Source organism: Drosophila mojavensis, unplaced genomic scaffold (genome assembly GCF_018153725.1).
Source record: "Drosophila mojavensis isolate 15081-1352.22 unplaced genomic scaffold, ASM1815372v1 contig_74, whole genome shotgun sequence".
NCBI classification, from domain to species: domain Eukaryota; kingdom Metazoa; phylum Arthropoda; class Insecta; order Diptera; family Drosophilidae; genus Drosophila; species Drosophila mojavensis.
Genome location: NW_025318899.1, coordinates 14,603,357 through 14,622,779, shown reverse-complemented (window position 1 = coordinate 14,622,779; position 19,423 = coordinate 14,603,357). Strand labels below are relative to the sequence as shown.

Genomic DNA, 19,423 nt, shown 5'->3' with positions numbered 1-19,423 from the left:
CACAACATTTTACTCATTTCGATACATGTCGAATGCAATATATTTTCATATCAGCTAGCTCTTGATCAGCAATTCAATTACCTTAACGGACTTATATTAAAAAAATTGTGTAGCATAAATGAAGGTAAAATTAAACTTTATGTTATTAATAAAAATTTCTGTATATTTTTCGAAGGAAACATGCTTTTAGGCTCGCAACATTTCACATGCAATGTTAAATGCCGCTTAGAATAGTTATATGAGAATTGCGTCGGTCGCAACATCTGTTAGGCAGTTAAAGCTCTCAATTCGAGTTTCGTTCTCACTCTTTCGTACTCCTCTCGCGCTTTTCAGTGTATGAAAATGCGACTTTCGTCCTAGGCTCTCGTTCATTCTCTTTCGGTCTTTTGAAGGAATCAGTCGCATTCTGAATCCATCGGACGTTGATATAATAAAAGTAAATCGAAGTGATAAAATCAAACGTACATATGTACTGAAAAAGTTCTTCATTTTGTGCTGAATGTGAAAACAGTTAAACGGCAATCAACGAAAAAGAGTGTGACGGAAAAGTAATAATTCTACAATTGTTTAGTTTAATAAATAAAATAAAAAAAGTGAATTCTAAATAACTTATTGAATCACAATCGAAAATGCATTTGAGTTTGGGCACCCACCTAATTATTTCCGGCACAGCGAATATGCGTTTGCAAAAATCGATAAACTTCACATAGAAGCGCATACACTCACATTTTATACTCGCATACGAATGTGTATACAAGCCGAAGCGAAAGAAGAAAATTGGGGAGAGAATGGAGTAGAATGAAGTAGGCCCGCCTACAGCTGACAGTGCAGTGCATACTATTAGATACGCTTAAAATAAATTTCAGTGGTACAAGGCAGCTACTATTAATATTGCCAGCTACGTGTGTCTATCATATGATTTCAAGTGATTACTTAATGGTACTCTATTTATGGCCGGCTCTGTGACAGCGCAAGCAGCTTGTGCTCTTCTTTTACCCCCGTCCTGCCGCAAGTACATGGCCCTTGTCGTTGGCTAACTAAAGTGGATTGCTCTATTCGTGTGCGTGAGAGTGTGAGTGCTGTATGTGATGTGTGCGAATGCGTTCAGCTGCTGTATATATTAGCAATGTTTATGCTGCTCTCCCGTTCTTCAGTCGTGATATACGTTTCGCTTTACTATTTTTTTTTTCTTTTTCTGCTTTCTGGTATTCTTTGCACGCGACGTCGACAACTGCGGCGACGACGACGATAACTACAGCTCGATTCGCTATCACATTCGCCATGTGCGCGCCAAAGCTGTTCCAGAGTAGACAGCCAGGCCTGCTCTACTGCTCCGCTTCAAGGTCAGTGTAAGGTTAGCTCTGCAATTGCGACGCACAGGCCATGGCAGTGATTTTGACGCTGTTGTCGCCGCCACTGCTCTGCTCTGCGCGTTGGTCGTTGTCAATATTGTGTTTGTAGTTGTTGCTGCTGCTGTCGAGTAACAATGGCAATTGGGGGCGCTTGGCATTTAATTTGTGCCCAGCAGCCAAACATACATACATTCATACATATATACACACATCCATCTGTGTTAGATGTTTACGCGTGTATGTGTGTATATGTTTGCTTGCGTGTATCCTTCGTCAAAAAATTTGACATTCCCTTGTGCATGCCTTTCTCAATTTAATTTGTTTTTCATGCTTTTGAGCAGCCTCCTACAGCGGAGGCGTCAACATGTCGCCTTTGCGCAAGTGTGTGCGTATGTTTATTGCCGTGAGAGTGTGTACGTTAAAGCTTTGCCAATACCTTTCTACGTCACTTATACCATCATGCCCTTTGACATTTATCTTTTATATAAACAAGTGTATTTATGTATGTATGTGCATAGCATTAATACATAAATGTTGCTTTTCTCTTTCCCTTTCTCACTCTCTGCAAAGCTTGTACTGTGCTATGCTTCACAGCATCTCTCGCACTTTTCCAGCGTATTTTGTGTTCTCCCTTACGTAAGCTTACATAATCAGCTGCAAGCACTTAGCTTGTATTTTTCTAGTCCTTTTCACGCTGTTAACGGATTTTCAAGTGCACTTCAATTTTAAGGATAACATTGTTGTCTTTGTTTTGCTGTGTCTGCGCGAGTGTGTGCATGTGTTTGTGTTGGCTCTTAGGCAATGGCGTAAAAGCCATTTAATTGCTCTTCTATCTGTGAGACTTGAGCGAATGCCCTAATTGGTATTCCGCAGAGCGTGTTATAGAGCCGTAAAGGCTATTCACGGCCAAACATTTCAAGCCGGTTATAAGAAAAACCGGTTTGAATTGAAATCTAGAGAATTATGGATGTGCAGAAGTAGTTGAGCGAAATTCGAAGCAAGATGAAAGTTTATAAATACATTTGAAAAAGAATTTGCAATGCAGAGCAAATAATGTGGTAATAAAATGCCAAGCAAACAAAATTTCAGGCAAAATCTATGGCAGAAGAAAATATGATGTATAAAGCAACAACATCGATTTACAGTACAGACTCGTTAGACTACGTTATTTATAACATTATAATAAAATTATTAAATATGTTTTAAAAAAAACACAATCAAACTAAATTTCTTTAATATTATATATATTTCATTAAACATTAAGCATTAATATTATTCGCAAGCTAGTTTTATATAATTCCATCAAATTAAAGTTGTGTGATCAGAATTCTTTCCAAAAGGTGTGGCGCAGGTGCCCTTTAGCAAAACAACAACAATTTCATTTCCATTTCAATTAGTATTTGTTTTCGAGTAATTCACTAACAAGTCTTGATTGACTAACGAATTGAGACAGAGAGAAATTGGATACATTCTGTGTGTGGTTAGGAGACAGGCGCCGCTGTAACCACAGCCCCAACCACATCCCTAGGCCCCCAGTTCCAGTGCGAACCGGGAAAAAACGTGATAAAATTCTGCCCCAATTGCGTCGTAAACAGGGCATCTGCTCAAGGTATGCCAAATAGCTGCAACAACAACGGCAATAACAACAATAATGATAGCCAAAACAACAACAACAATAAATACTTATGATAACAAATTGTTGTTATGTACAATTGTTATACTTGATTGAGCTGCATTTGCTGACGCCAATTTCCTTAATTGAATTTTACGTTGCACTTAATGCCCTTTGATTTATATGTGGGATTATGTTTTATATAGACATTCACATGCTCTTGACTGCCTCAAAATGCGTCAGCAGCTTGAGCAAGGTATTGCATACTGATATTGTATAACAATGGATGTAGCGCCTGACCGATTCGCTATTACTAGGATTACATCGACCACGCACTGATAAGCCAGCACGCCTCAACCTCTTTCAACTGCATGCTAAGAAATCGACATTAAGTGACGTCAGCAAGCGAAACAATGGAGTTCTTGTCCTGATTGGGAACAAAAATTACTAACAGTATTGTTTAAAATATTGAAAGGAAAGACCATAGAAGTGTAGCAGTTCTAGGAAAATCAAATTCCATGGGCCAAGTCCAAATAGTTGCGTGCTAGGGTCCCTATTCTAAAGTAGTTGAAGTTCTCTCACTTTAATATATAAAACCTGCGTGATGCCCTGACATAAAAAGGGCTACGTAAACTTATTCAAAGTATTAGAGTTGTCCTCAGGCAATAATAATCTAGAGTAAATCATATATAAGAGCTGCTATGAATATATATTTCTTGCTCCAGTTATTGTCTTCCAATAATAGCTTGACATAGGGTCAGTTACAATAGCTATATAGGTGAGGCTCCAACATTAAAGGTCGCGGAAAACCTATTCCAATATTGCCTTTGCCTTAGCTTTGACCCGTGCCCTGGAATGCAAATGCGTCGTATGTTTATTCGACTGTGCAAGTGCATTCATTCCAGCCATTGCCTAATTGACGCGGTGTTCGCGCCGGATCGGGGAGGAGCCGCGCCTAGGTCGAACCTGCTATAAATAGACATAGCACGTTATATTATCTGGACAAATGCGATGCGAGTGGGTAGAAAACTGGCTACAAAAGTAGTCTCTTAATATCGAACATGCATACACTGAAAAGAAATGAGGTGTAACATGCTCATCTGCTCAACTAGCTACCAGATAAGTCTTTTATAGCTGCTAGACACTAAGATATTCAGTAGTAATATAGAGGCGAACTATTGATTCAACCGGAATTGTCTACGCAATCCACTTAACACTTAATAATAGAGCTTAGATCGTGCCATGTCCACCATTCTATTAGCATAACACTAACTACTATATTATATAGAGACTCCAAAGGCAGTTACAGAAACCCTAGCCACCAGCCCATTTTGGAATGCTAGACAAGTGTATATGCCCGATCGAAATATTCAGTTACAAGCAGACAGAAAAACAGAAAAAATAAAAAAATAACTTTTGTTATTTACTCAAGGTAATTGTAAAGCGCAATAAAAAATCGACCGAAGCGTGAGGCGTTTTATAGAGCAAAAATAGAGAGAAGGGAACAGAAAAAAGTTTGCTTTCTCTATGAGATATACAATCCATTGGCTAATTAAATAGGGGAGGGAAGTGCAATATCTCGATAATGAACACAAATTGTTACTATTATTAATATCTTGTGGATTTACGCTTAATTGGCACTATCTCAGTATAGTTGTTTGCACAGCCGGTGCACGTACACTCATCTATAATATAGAACCTATGGCGGGTATATAGTATCTATAACATACCAATAAAGTTAGCAGCTGCTTGAAAACCCAAATGATAAGACGTTAACAGTAGCTCGATCGAGAAAGCTAATTTACTAACTATATATCGTAAACGGAAAATCATTATAAAGTTAATATGAGATTTACGATATTTGATTCTAAAATGTGGATTTACGATCTACAATTGGCGAAAATAAAATTGCTAGTAAAACCTAAGCTTACGATATTTGATAGCTCATGCGAACGTTTCTATATTTAAATAAATTTTCCATTTACGATATTTGATTATTTAATGCTTAAAGTAGTTATTGAGACTTACGTAATTTTATATTAACGATATGCTTTGTCTCGCACGTTTCTCGCAAAAATATTGGCGTCTATTTTTACTGTATGGAACCCGAAACCCTCTCCGACACGCAACATTGCCCAGTCCCATAATTTCAGACAGTTTTTGTTTATCGCAAACGATATTTATTCTTGTTTGTGTATTTGATTGTTTAACATTTATTCGCTGGGAGGTTATTGAAACTTGTTGCATTCCTCGTAATCGCACCGTTTGTTTACATAATAAATATATCATAGGCTAGATATAGATATTTGTGTAAATGTATATCTGGGTATATGTATTTGTATATAACTTTAGTCTATATATAGAGGCACGGAGATGGGACTTTGAACTGACGCGCTGGACTGGTACTGGTTGGCACATCTTCCCCGCCTCTATTCACAGTTTTTGCCTCTTTTTGCTTATGTCATGTACTCTTGCTATATACCAGAAGATGCAGATATTTCATTATCTAAACTTTTCCTATCTTATATCTATGTTTATAAAGCAATTCATAAGAGGATGATATGAAACATAGGTCAAAGTTATGTAAGATAGATAATCTTCAGTAGCAAGGAAACATTTTACTTATAAAGATAGTATAACTAGTCAAGGATTCTTCGTAAAGTATTCATAAATATATTTAGCATATATCTGCTATGTGATTATATATTTTTATTGTCTCCCATTAAACTTTTCCATTGTTTTGGCAGATTTTTGGACTCGGGTCCGACCTACATCACGTCCACATGCGCTTTATTGAAAATGTTATCAGTATCAACCAATTAAACACCCATTCATAAAATTAATTTTTATTTTTAGACTAAATAGAGACTTGGTTCTCTGCTATCATGAATCCAAATCGTGCAGGTTCATCAATAGTCTGCATTCTTCCCAGATTAAAATCAATCTATTTTAGCTCAATTCGTTTATCGCTTATTGCGCACTTTCTGAAAAAGTCCAGGGTGCCAAAAAACCCGTCGAACGGGATCTTATCGTTTGAATGGGAGGGTCTGCTGCATAGGTATGACAAAGCACATAAGGTATGCATTAGATATTATTAAAATTAGCCAAGGCTTCGACTAACGAATGCCCTGTATTCTGTCCCGAATTAGTGATAAAAGAGCAGCTACACATAGGCTGCCTACCGACAAGCCCTATATACCCCTTGTGCTACTGATTAGCTCTATAGGGTATGAGCCGCACTCGTGGCTCCACCCCAGCAGACATTTGCCAGTCGCATGTTAGACACCTGATACTAATCGCAGACCCCCAATAACAACATTCGCACGCGAAGATTATCGCTTAAAAATTGTTTGTTTGTTCTTTTTTTTTCGACTGCCAAAAAGCAATCTCATTCTGTTTATAGTCGTAGCTTCCCGCTCTCGTCTCGGGCCACGAGCATAGTGCGTGTGTATTTCATCAATGTGTCATACGTCTTACGTTTCCGCCGACGACGACGTCGACGATGTAGCGTGACGTATTGCACTGGCAGATAAGTTCAATCGCTCTCTTGCCGGCCGGTCGGCTGTTTGGCTGGCTTTGCTGGGACTTTGGCCAATTTACAATACATGAGTATATTTATTTGTAGTATATATACATACAAGACTGATTTATGAGAGGCCAAAAGATTGCTTGATAATACGTATCAGAGAAGGGCAAGACGCGCCAATCCACGTGTTTCGCTGGATCGCTGAACTCGTAGTTTTATGGGCATTGATTGATTAATTTGTGCAGCATTCATTAACAAAGATAGCTTCAACGATACCAAAATTATTCTCGAGCCACAGACAATTTCTATTCGCTCTCTCCCTCTCTCTATTTCTATCTGTCTTTCATGGGGCGCGTGTCATGGAAAATTTTCGTGCGATTTTGTTGTGGCAATTTTATTGTTGTTGTTTTTTTTTCGCTTTTCGCTATGACAAACAAATTTGCATTTTGTTAAAAATAGATAATTCTAATTTATCTCTATATATATGCTTAAATATATGCTTAAATATTAAATCTTATACATGAATTTAAATGCACCTTCTGAAGCTAAGGTTGATAAACTCATCTTGCGAAAACATCTTCGCACTGAGAAATTTTGTACAGAACATTTAACGTCAAACATGTTACTTTAAAGAAAAATACAAAACAAATAATTAAAATTAATAATAATTTTCATTGTTTTTAATAAATTTGTGTTATTTGATTACGAAACTTGCATCCCTAAATTATGAATTTTATTCTGTTACGTATTTGGCGTTGTTATTGTTTGTGGCTGTTTTTCTCGTTTGAGAATCATTTATTTATAATTTATGCGCATAAGGACATTTAAAATTTAAATGCACCCGTTGCGCTCGTAAAGAACATGTGCTGTAACTGATCAATATATATATATAAATATATGTATAACAGTATTAATAAATATATACATATATGAAGTATTTCACAATTTGATAACGTAAAGAAAACGAACGTTTGATAAAACTGCGAACCTCTTCTCGCTCTTCTACTCAAGTGAAAATTTATTTTACGCAGCAGCATTTGAGCAGCAGCAAATGCAAAATGCAATAGAACTCAAATTGAGGTATGTAAGAACTCTTGCTAAGGATAGGAGTTGAGAGAGAGAAGGAGAGAGAGAGTGTCAGTTTGAACGAAAGATAGCTATGGCTGCGCTGCTCTTGCTCAACGAGCGTTTGCTGTTCTTCTCTCACACTTCCACTTCCTTACTGGGAGAGGGTTGTTGAGTATACATTTTCTTTAGTCAGAAGAGCAGAACAAATACAAATGTAAAATGCAATATGAGCGTCTCTCAGGTATGCATGCAAACCTATTTAAAAGGGTTGATCTCCTGATCAACAACAATTGAGAATTTGAGTGCCACACAACGAAAGATCTGTCGTTCTGCTCTGCTACTGCGCTGTTCCTGGCGCTATTTCCACTCAGCAGGCATACTCTGTTGGGGGTTAGACGTCGCTATGTTTCACAGTCGGCATTCAGTCGCTTCTGAGCAGCCGTCAGTGTCGCGTGTGCCCTCGAGTAAGTGTTTCTGTATAACAAATAAGTTGAGGCAAGCAAAAAATATAGTGAATACATGCGTGAACGCGTGCATGTGTGTGTGTTTGCATTTTTTACTTGAGTAGTGATGTGCGTGCATGCAAAATCAAAACTGTTAATGCAAAAATATGTGCCAATTCAATTGAAATAAATAATTTATTTTTATTTTTTTACAGCAAATACAATCACGTTTTCTGTGCCAAATTAACTGTTATAACCAAGTGCAACTGAAAACTAAAAACAAAAGTGAAAAGTGAAAAGCAAAAGAAAAACAATAAAGCAAAAGTCAGATAAAATAATTTGCATATTATTTTTCGAAGAGCAACGCAAAGCGAAGAACAGTTTAAGCAAGTGCAACGGTAACAACGTATAATGGCACCAATAACCACTGACAATTACGAATTCGAATGTGCAACAAGTGTTGAAAGCGGCAACAATACCGATAACTTTGAAAACGATATTAATATCGATAACGAATGTTTTGTGAGCAGTGCATCGAATGATTCGAATTTGAGTCAAGTTCAGGCTGAAGAACATGTTGCAAAGCAGCAGGAGCAGCAGCCGAAGCAGATGCCATGGGAGGCACCTGGCAAACAGGGACTCTACGATCCCCAGAACGAGCATGAGGCATGCGGCGTGGGATTCATTGTGGCCATCGATGGCAAACGTTCTCACAAGGTAAATTTGTTGTATAACTACATATAGCATTATTCTTTGATTTATTGCTACTCTTTCTTTTTACTTGTCTGTGCTTGCAGATTCTTCGTGATGCCCAGACCTTGTCAGAACGGATGAATCATCGCGGCGCCTGCGCCTGTGACAACGACACCGGCGATGGCGCTGGTGTATTGGCTTCCATTCCTCACGGGCTCTATGCCAAGGCTCTGTAAGTTTACATCGTAGATAGGAATAGGTCTGACTAGGGGTGAAGTCATGCGGGCACATGCACTTGGCAACTTTACAGCTATTTGCCGGCTGCCATTGATGAATGTCTTAAACGTTGTTGACGATGACGGCGATATCGCTGCGATCTCGTGCGCGAAATACAAAAACAAAACAAACAAAAATCAAAGCTATCAGCTTTTGTATGCCCTACTTTCAGTTGAGAGTATAATAGCTACGGGGCTTTTGCAAACAAACTGTGCTGCATTATACATTCCTCTCTCATTCTCTGTCTCTGTTGAATTTGACGTATGTTATCTAATCTAATGCATAGCAAACTTCTATTTAATTAATTTTGTGATATATTAATAGCTATAAAATATTTAATAATTCTTTTTAAAAGAAAACAATTAATAATTTAATTTTGCAGAGATAACTGATATCTTTTGCAGTATTTCACGTGATTTAGTTTATCAATTTTGCGTTATAAAGAACTATATATGTATATACATATATAATTGATAAAAAAATTTAATTTTGCAGAAATTGGAGATAGCTGCTACCTTTCAGCATTTCACGTGATTTAGTTTATTAATTAAAATATTTAAATCTAATGTTTATTTGAGGGTATTCCGTGTGCGCTGTTGCTTTTTCTAGATATGTTCTAAATGCTATTTTGTTATATTACAAATGTATATACTATACAGATGTGTATATGTACGTATGTGCTTCATTGGCTCGGTCTCGACCCACAAATAAAAATAATAAAAACAGTTGAGCATCAGGCGAGCGCGTCAAAAATAGTTTATAATGAAATACTCCTTCACATGTGGCAGAATCATTTGATTTTTTATTATTCTGTTTTTTTTTTTTTTTTTTTTTGCCAAATTGTGTTTGTGTTTGATTTGATTGCCATGTAAATTTCGTTGTTTGCTCGATATGGGCTTTTAGTTCCAGACACGCTTTGCTTAGCTATTATTTAATAATTTAGACAATTTTCGATTATATACAGAAAGTATTCAAGGGGGTTTCAGTAGAGAATGCTGCGCAATTCACAGGTAATAACTTTAGCCCAAATTTTTAAATTATATTTATTAACAGTGCAATGCGAAATAAAACAAATGAAATATGACAAGGCCTGTCAAATATGACATATGAGCAGTAATGAGCTATCTTCTTCTTTTTAACGTAATATTTATTTATTTCTACTAGCTTTGAAAAGATTTACACATAACGAAAGTAATTCTAATTTAGCTAAGATTAAAATAATAAAATATGTTAAATTATACTATGTAGAAATTAGTATGCAGAGAGATATAATTATAGAATATATATAGCCGAGGGAAATAAATATATGTATATGGAAAGATATTTTTGGAATATTTTGGAATGTGTACAATTTTTTATTTATTTTTAAAATTTCAAATCTGTTACTCGAATGCTTAATATGTTTTTTTTTTTTTTTTTTTTTTTTGTCATTTCTGTCAATATATAATATAATAAATATAGTGCTTAGACTCGGAATCTCTCTGTTCTTGTTTCATGTTGCGATATCCAGATAAATATAAAAAATTGATAATATTATTTCAATCTTAGGTTTTTGATTAGGTTTGCTTGAATCTCGGGGCATAATATGTTATTTTCAATTATCAGAATTTAATCTCAGATCAGTCCTCACTTACTTTGGAAATTTTTACTTGAACTTGATTTTGGGATCATTAACCGAACGCGCCCGTATTTTATAACATTTAAAAACAAAAAAAGTCAGACTGATAATACCCAGTGATTCATTGTTAATTGACTAAAACGGCAGCTGCTTAGCTGACTTCTAATTCATATTAAATACTCTTTATTTGGCTATAAACATTGCTTAATTAACACCTAGACCTCGACACCTAATTATGACAAAAAGTTTTGATGGAAAACCCCTGAATCACACTAAAAATAAATTGAAAGAGAGACAGAGAAAGAGAGCAAACTTAAATGTGGACTTCTATAGACTTCAAGTCAGCAGATGAAATGAGAGTGTAGAGTGGATTGGGTGCATGATCAAAAAGGTTTTCTATGACTTCAAGTTCAGGAAATGTATTGGGTCAGACACATGAGCACATGTTCTACGAAATTGTGCAATCAGCGAACGAGAGTTCTCTAAACTCGCTGTTTTGTATATTTTAATGCGCGTTTTAAATGGCAAACGGACGACCAACAGGCGACGCTTGCTGCTGATAAGGCGTCAGATGTTTCGTCATTTTGACGTAATGGAAGCGAAATGCACGATGAATGGTGATAAATGAATGGCATCTGCTCAACCGGGCTAGACAAGCGTTTCAATGCGATTGTCAATGAAACCTGCGCAATTTTTAACGGCTCTCCAAGGGTTTGACGTGCACTGGGCGAAAAGCTTAGGCATTGCGAAAATAAACAATTGAGCTGATTAGAATACAATTCCTTATATTAGTTGGGGTTTTTTGCTAACCATACCTTATACTTTGCTTTCTCTACAGTGCTGAAAAGGGCGTAAACTTGCCCGAGTTGGGCAACTATGCCACGGGCATCTTCTACTTGGACGAGGCCCAGGCTGCCTCCGCGGAAGCTGAGTTCAACGAACTGGCCGAGAGTCTGGGTTTGTCGGTGCTCGCCTGGCGCACCGTGCCAACCAATCAGCAGGCCATTGGCGTTGTTGCACGGAAGTCGGAGCCGTTGTCGCGTCAGGTGTTTGTCGCTCGTCCTGAAGGCTTGGACGAGAAGTCCTTCCAGCGTCAGGTGTTTGTGCTGCGCAAGCGGGCTAGCCATGAGCTGGCCAAACAGGGCAGGCGCTTCTACATCTGTTCCTTGTCGGATCGCACTGTGGTCTACAAGGGTCTCTTCACCTCGGATCAGTTGTGGGACTACTATACGGACCTGCAGGATCCCGAATTTGAGACCTATATGGCCCTGGTGCACACGCGCTTCTCCACCAACACTTTCCCCAGCTGGGAGCGAGCTCATCCGCTGCGCGTCCTGGCCCATAACGGTGAGATTAATACGCTGCGTGGCAATGTGAATCTGATGAAGGCTCGCGAGGGTGTCATGCAGTCGGAGCTGTTTGGCGATCAGCTGAAGAAGCTTTATCCCGTGGTGGAGCCCAATCTATCCGATTCGGGCTCGTTTGATTGTGTCCTGGAGTTCATAACAATGGCGAGTGATCGTTCACTGCCCGAGTCGGTGATGACCATGGTGCCGGAGGCTTGGCAGAACGATCGCACGATGCCCCAGGAGAAGCGCGACTTCTATCAATGGGCTGCCTGTGTGATGGAGCCGTGGGATGGCCCGGCTTTGATCAGCTTCACCGACGGTCGTTACATTGGCGCCGTTCTGGATCGTAATGGACTGCGTCCATCTCGCTTCTATGTGACTAAGGAGAATGTGCTGGTCATGGCCAGCGAGGTGGGCGTCTATGATGTCGATCCGTCGCAGGTGACGCTCAAGAGTCGCCTCAAGCCAGGTCGCATGTTGCTGGTGGACACCAAGGAGCAGAAGCTTATCCAGGACATTGAACTGAAGTCGCGCATTGCGAAGTCGCGTCCCCACTCCGAGTGGCTGCAGCAGAAGGTGAGTTGGCTTTCCAATCCCTGAATCCCAGAATTCAAGAATCCCACCAACACGGTAGCACTCCCTTCCCTCTGACACGCGAAGCACAGCTAAATAGGTCGACACTCAAAATTGGTTAATGCTAATATAAATAACTCTCTGTAATTGTAATTGTTGTTGTTGTTATCCATTTCTCTACCATGCTCTCAATGTGATATATGTATGTATATCTGACGTGGACTAATCCCAGATGGTGAGTTGTCGGATCTTGAGCCGAGTCGTAGTCGTTGTAGACATTTTGTTGCTTTACGTTGGGTTGCATCGCATGTCCTTGTTTCACAGCTATCCAAAAACAGTTAGTTTAATCCATGTCGCACCTTGTTTCCGTCCATCAGATCACGCTGGATGAGATTCGTAATGCGAACGTGCTGAACACGCCCATCGAGGAGCCACCGAAGCCGCCAGCATCGCAGCGCGGTATTTTCGATCCGCGACTCTCGCTCTTTGGCTACACCACGGAGACGGTCAACATGCTCCTGATACCCATGTTCAAGAACAAGTAGGTGATCTTCGCCCATTAGTTGAACACATCAACAACTTTTGCAATCTCTTTACAGAAAAGAGGCACTTGGATCGATGGGCAACGATGCACCGCTAGCTTGCTTGTCCGGCTTTCAGCCCATTCCGTATGAGTACTTTAAGCAGCTCTTCGCACAGGTGACCAATCCACCAATCGATCCATTCCGCGAGAAGGTGGTCATGTCCATGCAATGTCCCGTTGGGCCAGAGGCGAATTTGCTGCAGCCATCGGCACAGCAGGTCCACCGCATTTGGCTGCCAAATCCCATATTGAGCATTCCAGATACCCAGCTGCTTAAGCGCAACACGCACCGTGGGTGGAAGACCAAGGTCCTGGACATTACATTCCAGTATAGCGAGGGCACTCGGGGCTACATGGAGTGCATCGAGCGCATCTGTCGGGAGGGTGCCAGTGCTGCTCAGGCGGGCTATCAGCTGATCGTTATATCCGATCGCGAGGCTGGCTCAAACGAACGTGTCGCAGTTTCAGCTCTGCTCGCGCTGGGTGCACTGCATCATCATCTGATCGAGACATTGCAACGCATGAAGGTGGGCATTATTGTGGAGACGGCCGAGGCACGCGAGGTGCACCACGTGTGCGTCCTGCTCGGCTATGGCGCCGACGCTATCTGCCCCTATTTGGCCTTCGAACTGGCCCAGGCGCTACGGGATGATGGCGTCATCAGTGCAGATGTCACCGACAAGCAGATCTACGCCGCCTACGCTCAGGCAATCGATACTGGTATTGCTAAGGTAATGGCCAAGATGGGCATCAGCACCCTGCAGTCCTACAAGAGCGCCCAGATCTTCGAGGCAGTGGGCTTGGGCAACGAGCTGATTGATAAGTGTTTCCGCGGCACTCAAAGCCGTATTGGTGGCGTGACCCTCGAGATACTGGCCAAAGAGGGTCTAGAGCGCTTCCAGTTGACCTATGGCAAGGTATCGCCCGACACACACATTCTTCGCAATCCCGGACAATACCATTGGCGTCATGGCGGCGAGGCACACATCAACGAACCCTCCTCCATTGGCAGCCTGCAAGAGGCGGCTGTCAGCAATAATAAGAACGCCTTCGAGGCCTTCAAGAAGACCACCCTGGAGAGTGTGAAGAACTGTGCGCTGCGTGGTCAGCTGGAATTTGTGACCGACCGTGAAAAGATTGACATATCCGAAGTGGAGCCGGCCAGCGAGATTGTGAAACGGTTAGTAAACTCTTTGATTTAGTATTTTCATTTGGTACTGACGCAGTTATCTTCCGCAGTTTCGCCACTGGCGCCATGAGCTTCGGCAGCATCTCGTTGGAGGCGCATCAAACGCTCTCCATAACCATGAATCGCATCGGAGGCAAGAGCAACACCGGCGAAGGTGGCGAAGACTCCGATCGCTATCTGAGTAAGTTTGGGAATAACAAGTCTTACTCAACTTGTAATTAATGTATTTATTTTCAACTCTTTCAGATCAAGATCCTAACAATAGCCGCCGTTCGGCTATCAAGCAGGTGGCTTCTGGTCGTTTTGGTGTAACCGCCTCGTACCTGGCCAATGCGGATGATCTGCAGATCAAGATGGCTCAGGGTGCCAAGCCGGGTGAAGGCGGTGAGCTGCCCGGCTACAAGGTGACCAAGGACATTGCCAAGACACGAAAATCAGTGCCTGGCGTGGGTTTAATATCGCCACCACCACATCACGATATCTATTCCATTGAGGATCTGGCCGAGCTGATCTACGATCTCAAGTGCTCCAATCCCAATGCGCGCATCAGCGTCAAATTGGTGTCTGAGGTGGGCGTGGGTGTGGTTGCCTCTGGCGTGGCCAAGGTAAGTTGAAGAGATCTACTCCAAATGCACTCCGTGTCTTACCTAAATTATGACTTCTGTACAGGGCAAAGCGGAACATATTGTCATTTCTGGCCATGATGGCGGCACCGGTGCCAGCTCCTGGACGGGCATTAAGAATGCTGGCCTGCCCTGGGAGCTTGGAATTGCAGAGACGCACCAAGTACTTGTTTTGAATAATCTACGATCAAGGTAAGTTTTCGACCAACAGACCCCTGGGGCACGTTCCACGTTCCCCAACCCCCACTTGTTACTAATCATGAAAGAAACATATTACTGAAGAAGAGCCTGGTTATCCAGATGACAGCGTTGGAAAACGTATTGAGATTATTGAGCTCGTTGATAAACAGAGATTGAGAATTGAGTTTAAAGAGAAACGATCGAACGGATTGATCCACAGATCTGTGTGTGAGGCAAGCCGGATAAAGGAAGGTGATCCATACATATCAACCTACACATAACATTGCATATAGCTCGATGATGTCGTTAATGCCGCTGTCTTTCATACTCAAAATTCAGTCAATGATGATGAGATCAACGGATATATCGAGATATATATATGTATATATAGCCAGATTGCTCACACACAATCCATCTACACACACATGCCACATGTCCAATTCAGACAAAATACAAACCGAAATGATATTGATTATGATCCGAACCAAACTGATCCGATCCGATCCGATCCAAACCGAACCGAACCGAACCGAACCATCGATCGGTGTCATCTACTCACTTGCTCGCTCGCACGATCGTCGCGCCGCGCTGTGCTCCATTCGTAATTTCTTCTCATTACATTAATCTCGATTTTGAGTATCCAATTAACATTGCATTCCTTTCTATGTCATATCTTCCTACTCCCATGGATCGCTTGTGGATGTGCAGGGTCGTCGTTCAGGCTGATGGTCAGCTGCGCACGGGCTTCGATGTGGTTGTTGCTGCTCTGCTTGGCGCCGATGAGTTTGGCTTCAGCACAGCTCCCTTGATTGTTATGGGTAGGCTAACTATTTCTCTCTGCAATGTTCCTTAATCTCTTATACCTTATTTTAGGCTGTACCATGATGCGCAAGTGTCATTTGAATACCTGTCCCGTGGGCATTGCCACACAGGATCCGGTGCTGCGCAAGAAATTCACCGGCAAACCGGAGCATGTCATTAATTTCTTCTTCATGCTAGCTGAGGATGTGAGTGTGACACTCAAAGTTGAGTTTCTCTGTGCTTTATGCTAATCCCTCGTCATTTTCAGATCCGCCAAATTATGGCCAATCTGGGCATCCGCAAGTTCCAGGACCTGATTGGACGAACCGATCTGCTGCGCATGTCCAGCCATCGGGGTATCAAAGCAAGCAATTTGGATCTCAAGCTGCTGCTGCAGCCAGCGCTGGAGCTGCGCCCAGGCACAAACATTGTCGGCGGCTCGGTGAAGCAGGACTTCCAATTGGAAAAGCGTTCCGATAATAAGTTGATCGAGCAGGCTCAGCAAATCTTTAACGGCAGCCGGGACAACATCACCATCAACATGGCCATACACAACGAAGAGCGTGCGTTTGGCTCTACCCTGAGCTATCACATTGCCTGTAAATATGGCGAGGCTGGTCTGCCTGCTGGAAAGAGCATTGATATCTTCCTCGAGGGCTCGGCTGGTCAGAGCTTCTGCGCCTTCTTGGCACGTGGCGTCAATGTGACCCTTAAGGGCGATGCCAACGATTATGTCGGCAAGGGCCTCTGTGGTGGCAATGTAGTCATCATGCCACCAGACACCGCACCGTTCGAGTCGCATCTGAATGTGATTGTGGGCAATGTGTGCCTCTATGGTGCCACCGAGGGCACCGCCTACTTCCGAGGCATTGCTGCTGAGCGGTTCTGTGTGCGCAATTCAGGCGTGACTGCCGTCGTGGAGGGTGTGGGTGATCACGGCTGCGAATACATGACTGGTGGATTGGTTGTTATCCTTGGCTTGACTGGACGCAATTTCGCAGCGGGCATGTCCGGTGGCATTGCCTATGTCTATGATATTGATGGTTCCTTCAAGCCCAAGGTCAATCCAGAATCAGTTGAGCTGTTGCCGTTGCAGTTGGACGAAGATGTGTCGCTGGTCAAGCGGCTCCTCGCTGACTTCATCGAGAAGACCGGCTCGAAGGTGGCCAAGGAACTGCTCGATAACTGGGCACAAGAGCAGGCGAAATTCGTTAAGGTCTTCCCATACGAATACCAGAAGGCCCTAAAGGACCTGGCTGAGCAGGCGGCACAGGAGCAGCCCGCCAAGGTGGCAGCTGTTGAGAATGGTAACGGCAAACATGAGCCGCACATCAAGGACATCGAGGAAGCCATTCAGGATGTGGCACTGGAACAGAAGCGTGCTGACCGTGTGCTGGACAAGCTGCACGGCTTTGTCAAGTACAAGCGCGAGGCGGCTCCATATCGCGATGCAGGCACCCGCCAGAAGGATTGGGATGAGGTCTACAATTTCCCACATGTGCGCAAGAACTTGAAGATGCAGGCCGCCCGTTGCATGGAGTGCGGTGTACCCTTCTGTCAGTCGAACTCCACGGGCTGTCCGTTGGGCAACATCATACCCAAGTGGAACGATCTGGTCTTCCACGGCGAATGGCAGGAGGCATTGCGACAGCTGCTCCAGACCAATAACTTCCCCGAATTTACGGGTCGCGTCTGCCCAGCCCCCTGCGAGGGCTCCTGCGTGCTGGGCATCTCGGAACCAGCAGTGACCATCAAGAATATCGAGTGCGCCATAATCGATCATGCCTTCGAGCAGGGCTGGATCAAGGCCGAGATACCAGAGACGCGCACCGGCAAGCGTGTGGCCATTGTGGGCTCCGGTCCCTCCGGCCTGGCAGCTGCTCAGCAGCTCAACCGTGCCGGACACTTTGTCACGGTCTTTGAGCGCAACGATCGTGTCGGAGGTCTGCTGCAGTACGGCATTCCAACCATGAAGCTATCCAAGGAGGTGGTCAAGCGACGCGTGGATCTCATGGCCGATGAGGGCATTGAGTTCCGTACCAATGTGCACATTGGCAAGGATACTAGCGCAGAGAAGTTGGTGCAGAGGTAAGTCATATTTGCATAGACTCTAATTGAAATCCTCAATAACATCTTTTCCACTTCCTAGCTATGATGCGGTGTTGTTAACCACTGGCTCCACCTGGCCGCGCGACTTGCCTTTGGCCAATCGCGATCTGCAGGGCATTCACTTTGCCATGGAGTTCCTCGAGGCGCAGCAGAAGAAACAGCTGGGCGGCAAGAAGGAGATCATTTCGGCTGAGGGCAAGGATGTCATCATTATTGGTGGCGGCGACACCGGTTGCGATTGCATTGCAACCTCATTGCGTCAGGGTGCAAAGAGCATTACCACATTCGAGATTTTGCCAGAGCCTCCAGCGAAGCGTGCCGACGACAATCCTTGGCCACAGTGGCCCAAGGTATTCCGTGTGGACTACGGCCATGAGGAGGTGCGCCTCAAGTGGGGCAAAGATCCTCGTCAATACTGCACCACAACCAAGGAGTTTGTGGGTGAGAATGGGCATATTAAGGGAGTGCACACTGTCGAGGTGGAGTGGACCAAGACAGAGACGGGCGCATGGCGCATGCAGGAGGTGGCAGGCTCGGAGAAATACTTCCCAGCTGATCTGATTCTGCTGGCCATGGGCTTCCTTGGGCCGGAGAAGACGGTGCCCAACGAGCTGGGTCTGGAGCTGGATCCTCGCGGTAACATAAAAGCATGCAACGGACAGTATGGAACCTCCAATCCCAAGGTGTTCGCAGCAGGCGGTAAGTGGAACTGATTGAGGTGGCATGGAAAACGAATAATTTTAAAATATTCTGCTTTGCAGATTGCCGGCGTGGTCAGTCGTTGGTGGTATGGGCCATTACGGAGGGTCGTCAGGCGGCGCGTCAAGTGGATTCCTACCTAACGGGCAAACCCAGCGGCTTGCCTGGACCTGGCGGTGTCATTAATCCAACAGTACCCAGATACTAAGTACCTAAAGATGTGATGCTGGATGGTGATGCGGGGTGTCTGTCTTCTGTCTGTGTGCGTGCGTCGTCCTTAGCATAGAACAATTCGTATGGTTTTCATTTTGAGAACCTAATTAGAATTTGTGATTTTTATTTTCGCGATTTTAGTTTAGTTTACTCTAAAAAGACTTCAGTTTTTTACACTACATATTAAATACCTTTTAATTATCGTTTTATTTTTGTTTTTGACGGCGCCACGCCCACAATGCGCTCCTGGCCACTCCAGTAGCTGCGATGCCCTCCAAGACTTTGATACGAAATGAGAGAGTCAATTATGAGTGCAAAACAAAGTGTGTCGAAAATTACAAAAACCCCAAATGTTGGGTCTAAAAATATCCAAATTCAAAGGACAATAACTAGAAATTACCGTTAAAGCGTTATAAAAATCAACAACAAAAACAAAAAACATATAATATCACATATTAGATATGTATTTGTGTTTCATATAAATATTGTACTTACTCGCTTTCTGTTTCGAGAATT

General features: G+C 42.8%; 1 protein-coding gene across 5 annotated transcripts; it reads left to right on the top strand.

Moving 5' to 3' along the window:
* The first annotated feature begins 370 nt into the window (after positions 1–370).
* Positions 371–19,110, top strand: LOC6582526 (glutamate synthase [NADH], amyloplastic). Of its 5 annotated transcripts, none has more exons than XM_015162491.3 (15): positions 373–548; positions 8,217–8,718; positions 8,799–8,926; positions 11,427–12,513; positions 12,743–12,745; positions 12,888–13,051; positions 13,110–14,273; positions 14,333–14,463; positions 14,529–14,887; positions 14,952–15,097; positions 15,794–15,903; positions 15,959–16,092; positions 16,155–17,974; positions 18,036–18,694; positions 18,757–19,110. In XM_015162491.3, exons 2-15 carry the CDS (start codon positions 8,413–8,415, stop codon positions 18,900–18,902), a joined length of 6,357 nt encoding a protein of 2,118 aa, XP_015017977.1. In that variant the 5' UTR covers positions 373–548; positions 8,217–8,412; the 3' UTR covers positions 18,903–19,110. The 5 variants fall into 5 exon arrangements, with proteins under 5 accessions (XP_015017978.1, XP_043865499.1, XP_015017977.1 ...); XM_015162489.3 differs by lacking the exon at positions 373–548 and adding an exon at positions 7,928–8,022; XM_002008191.4 differs by lacking the exon at positions 12,743–12,745.
* The last annotated feature ends 313 nt before the right edge of the window (positions 19,111–19,423 follow it).

Bases quoted from the DNA above. Each gene is read 5' to 3' on its own strand.
- LOC6582526 (XM_015162491.3), top strand. From the start codon at position 8,413: ATGGCACCAATAACCACTGACAATTACGAATTCGAATGTGCAACAAGT. The intron at 13,052-13,109 runs GTAGGTGATCTT...ATCTCTTTACAG, and splicing joins ATACCCATGTTCAAGAACAA to AAAAGAGGCACTTGGATCGA. The intron at 14,274-14,332 runs GTTAGTAAACTC...TATCTTCCGCAG, and splicing joins GCCAGCGAGATTGTGAAACG to TTTCGCCACTGGCGCCATGA.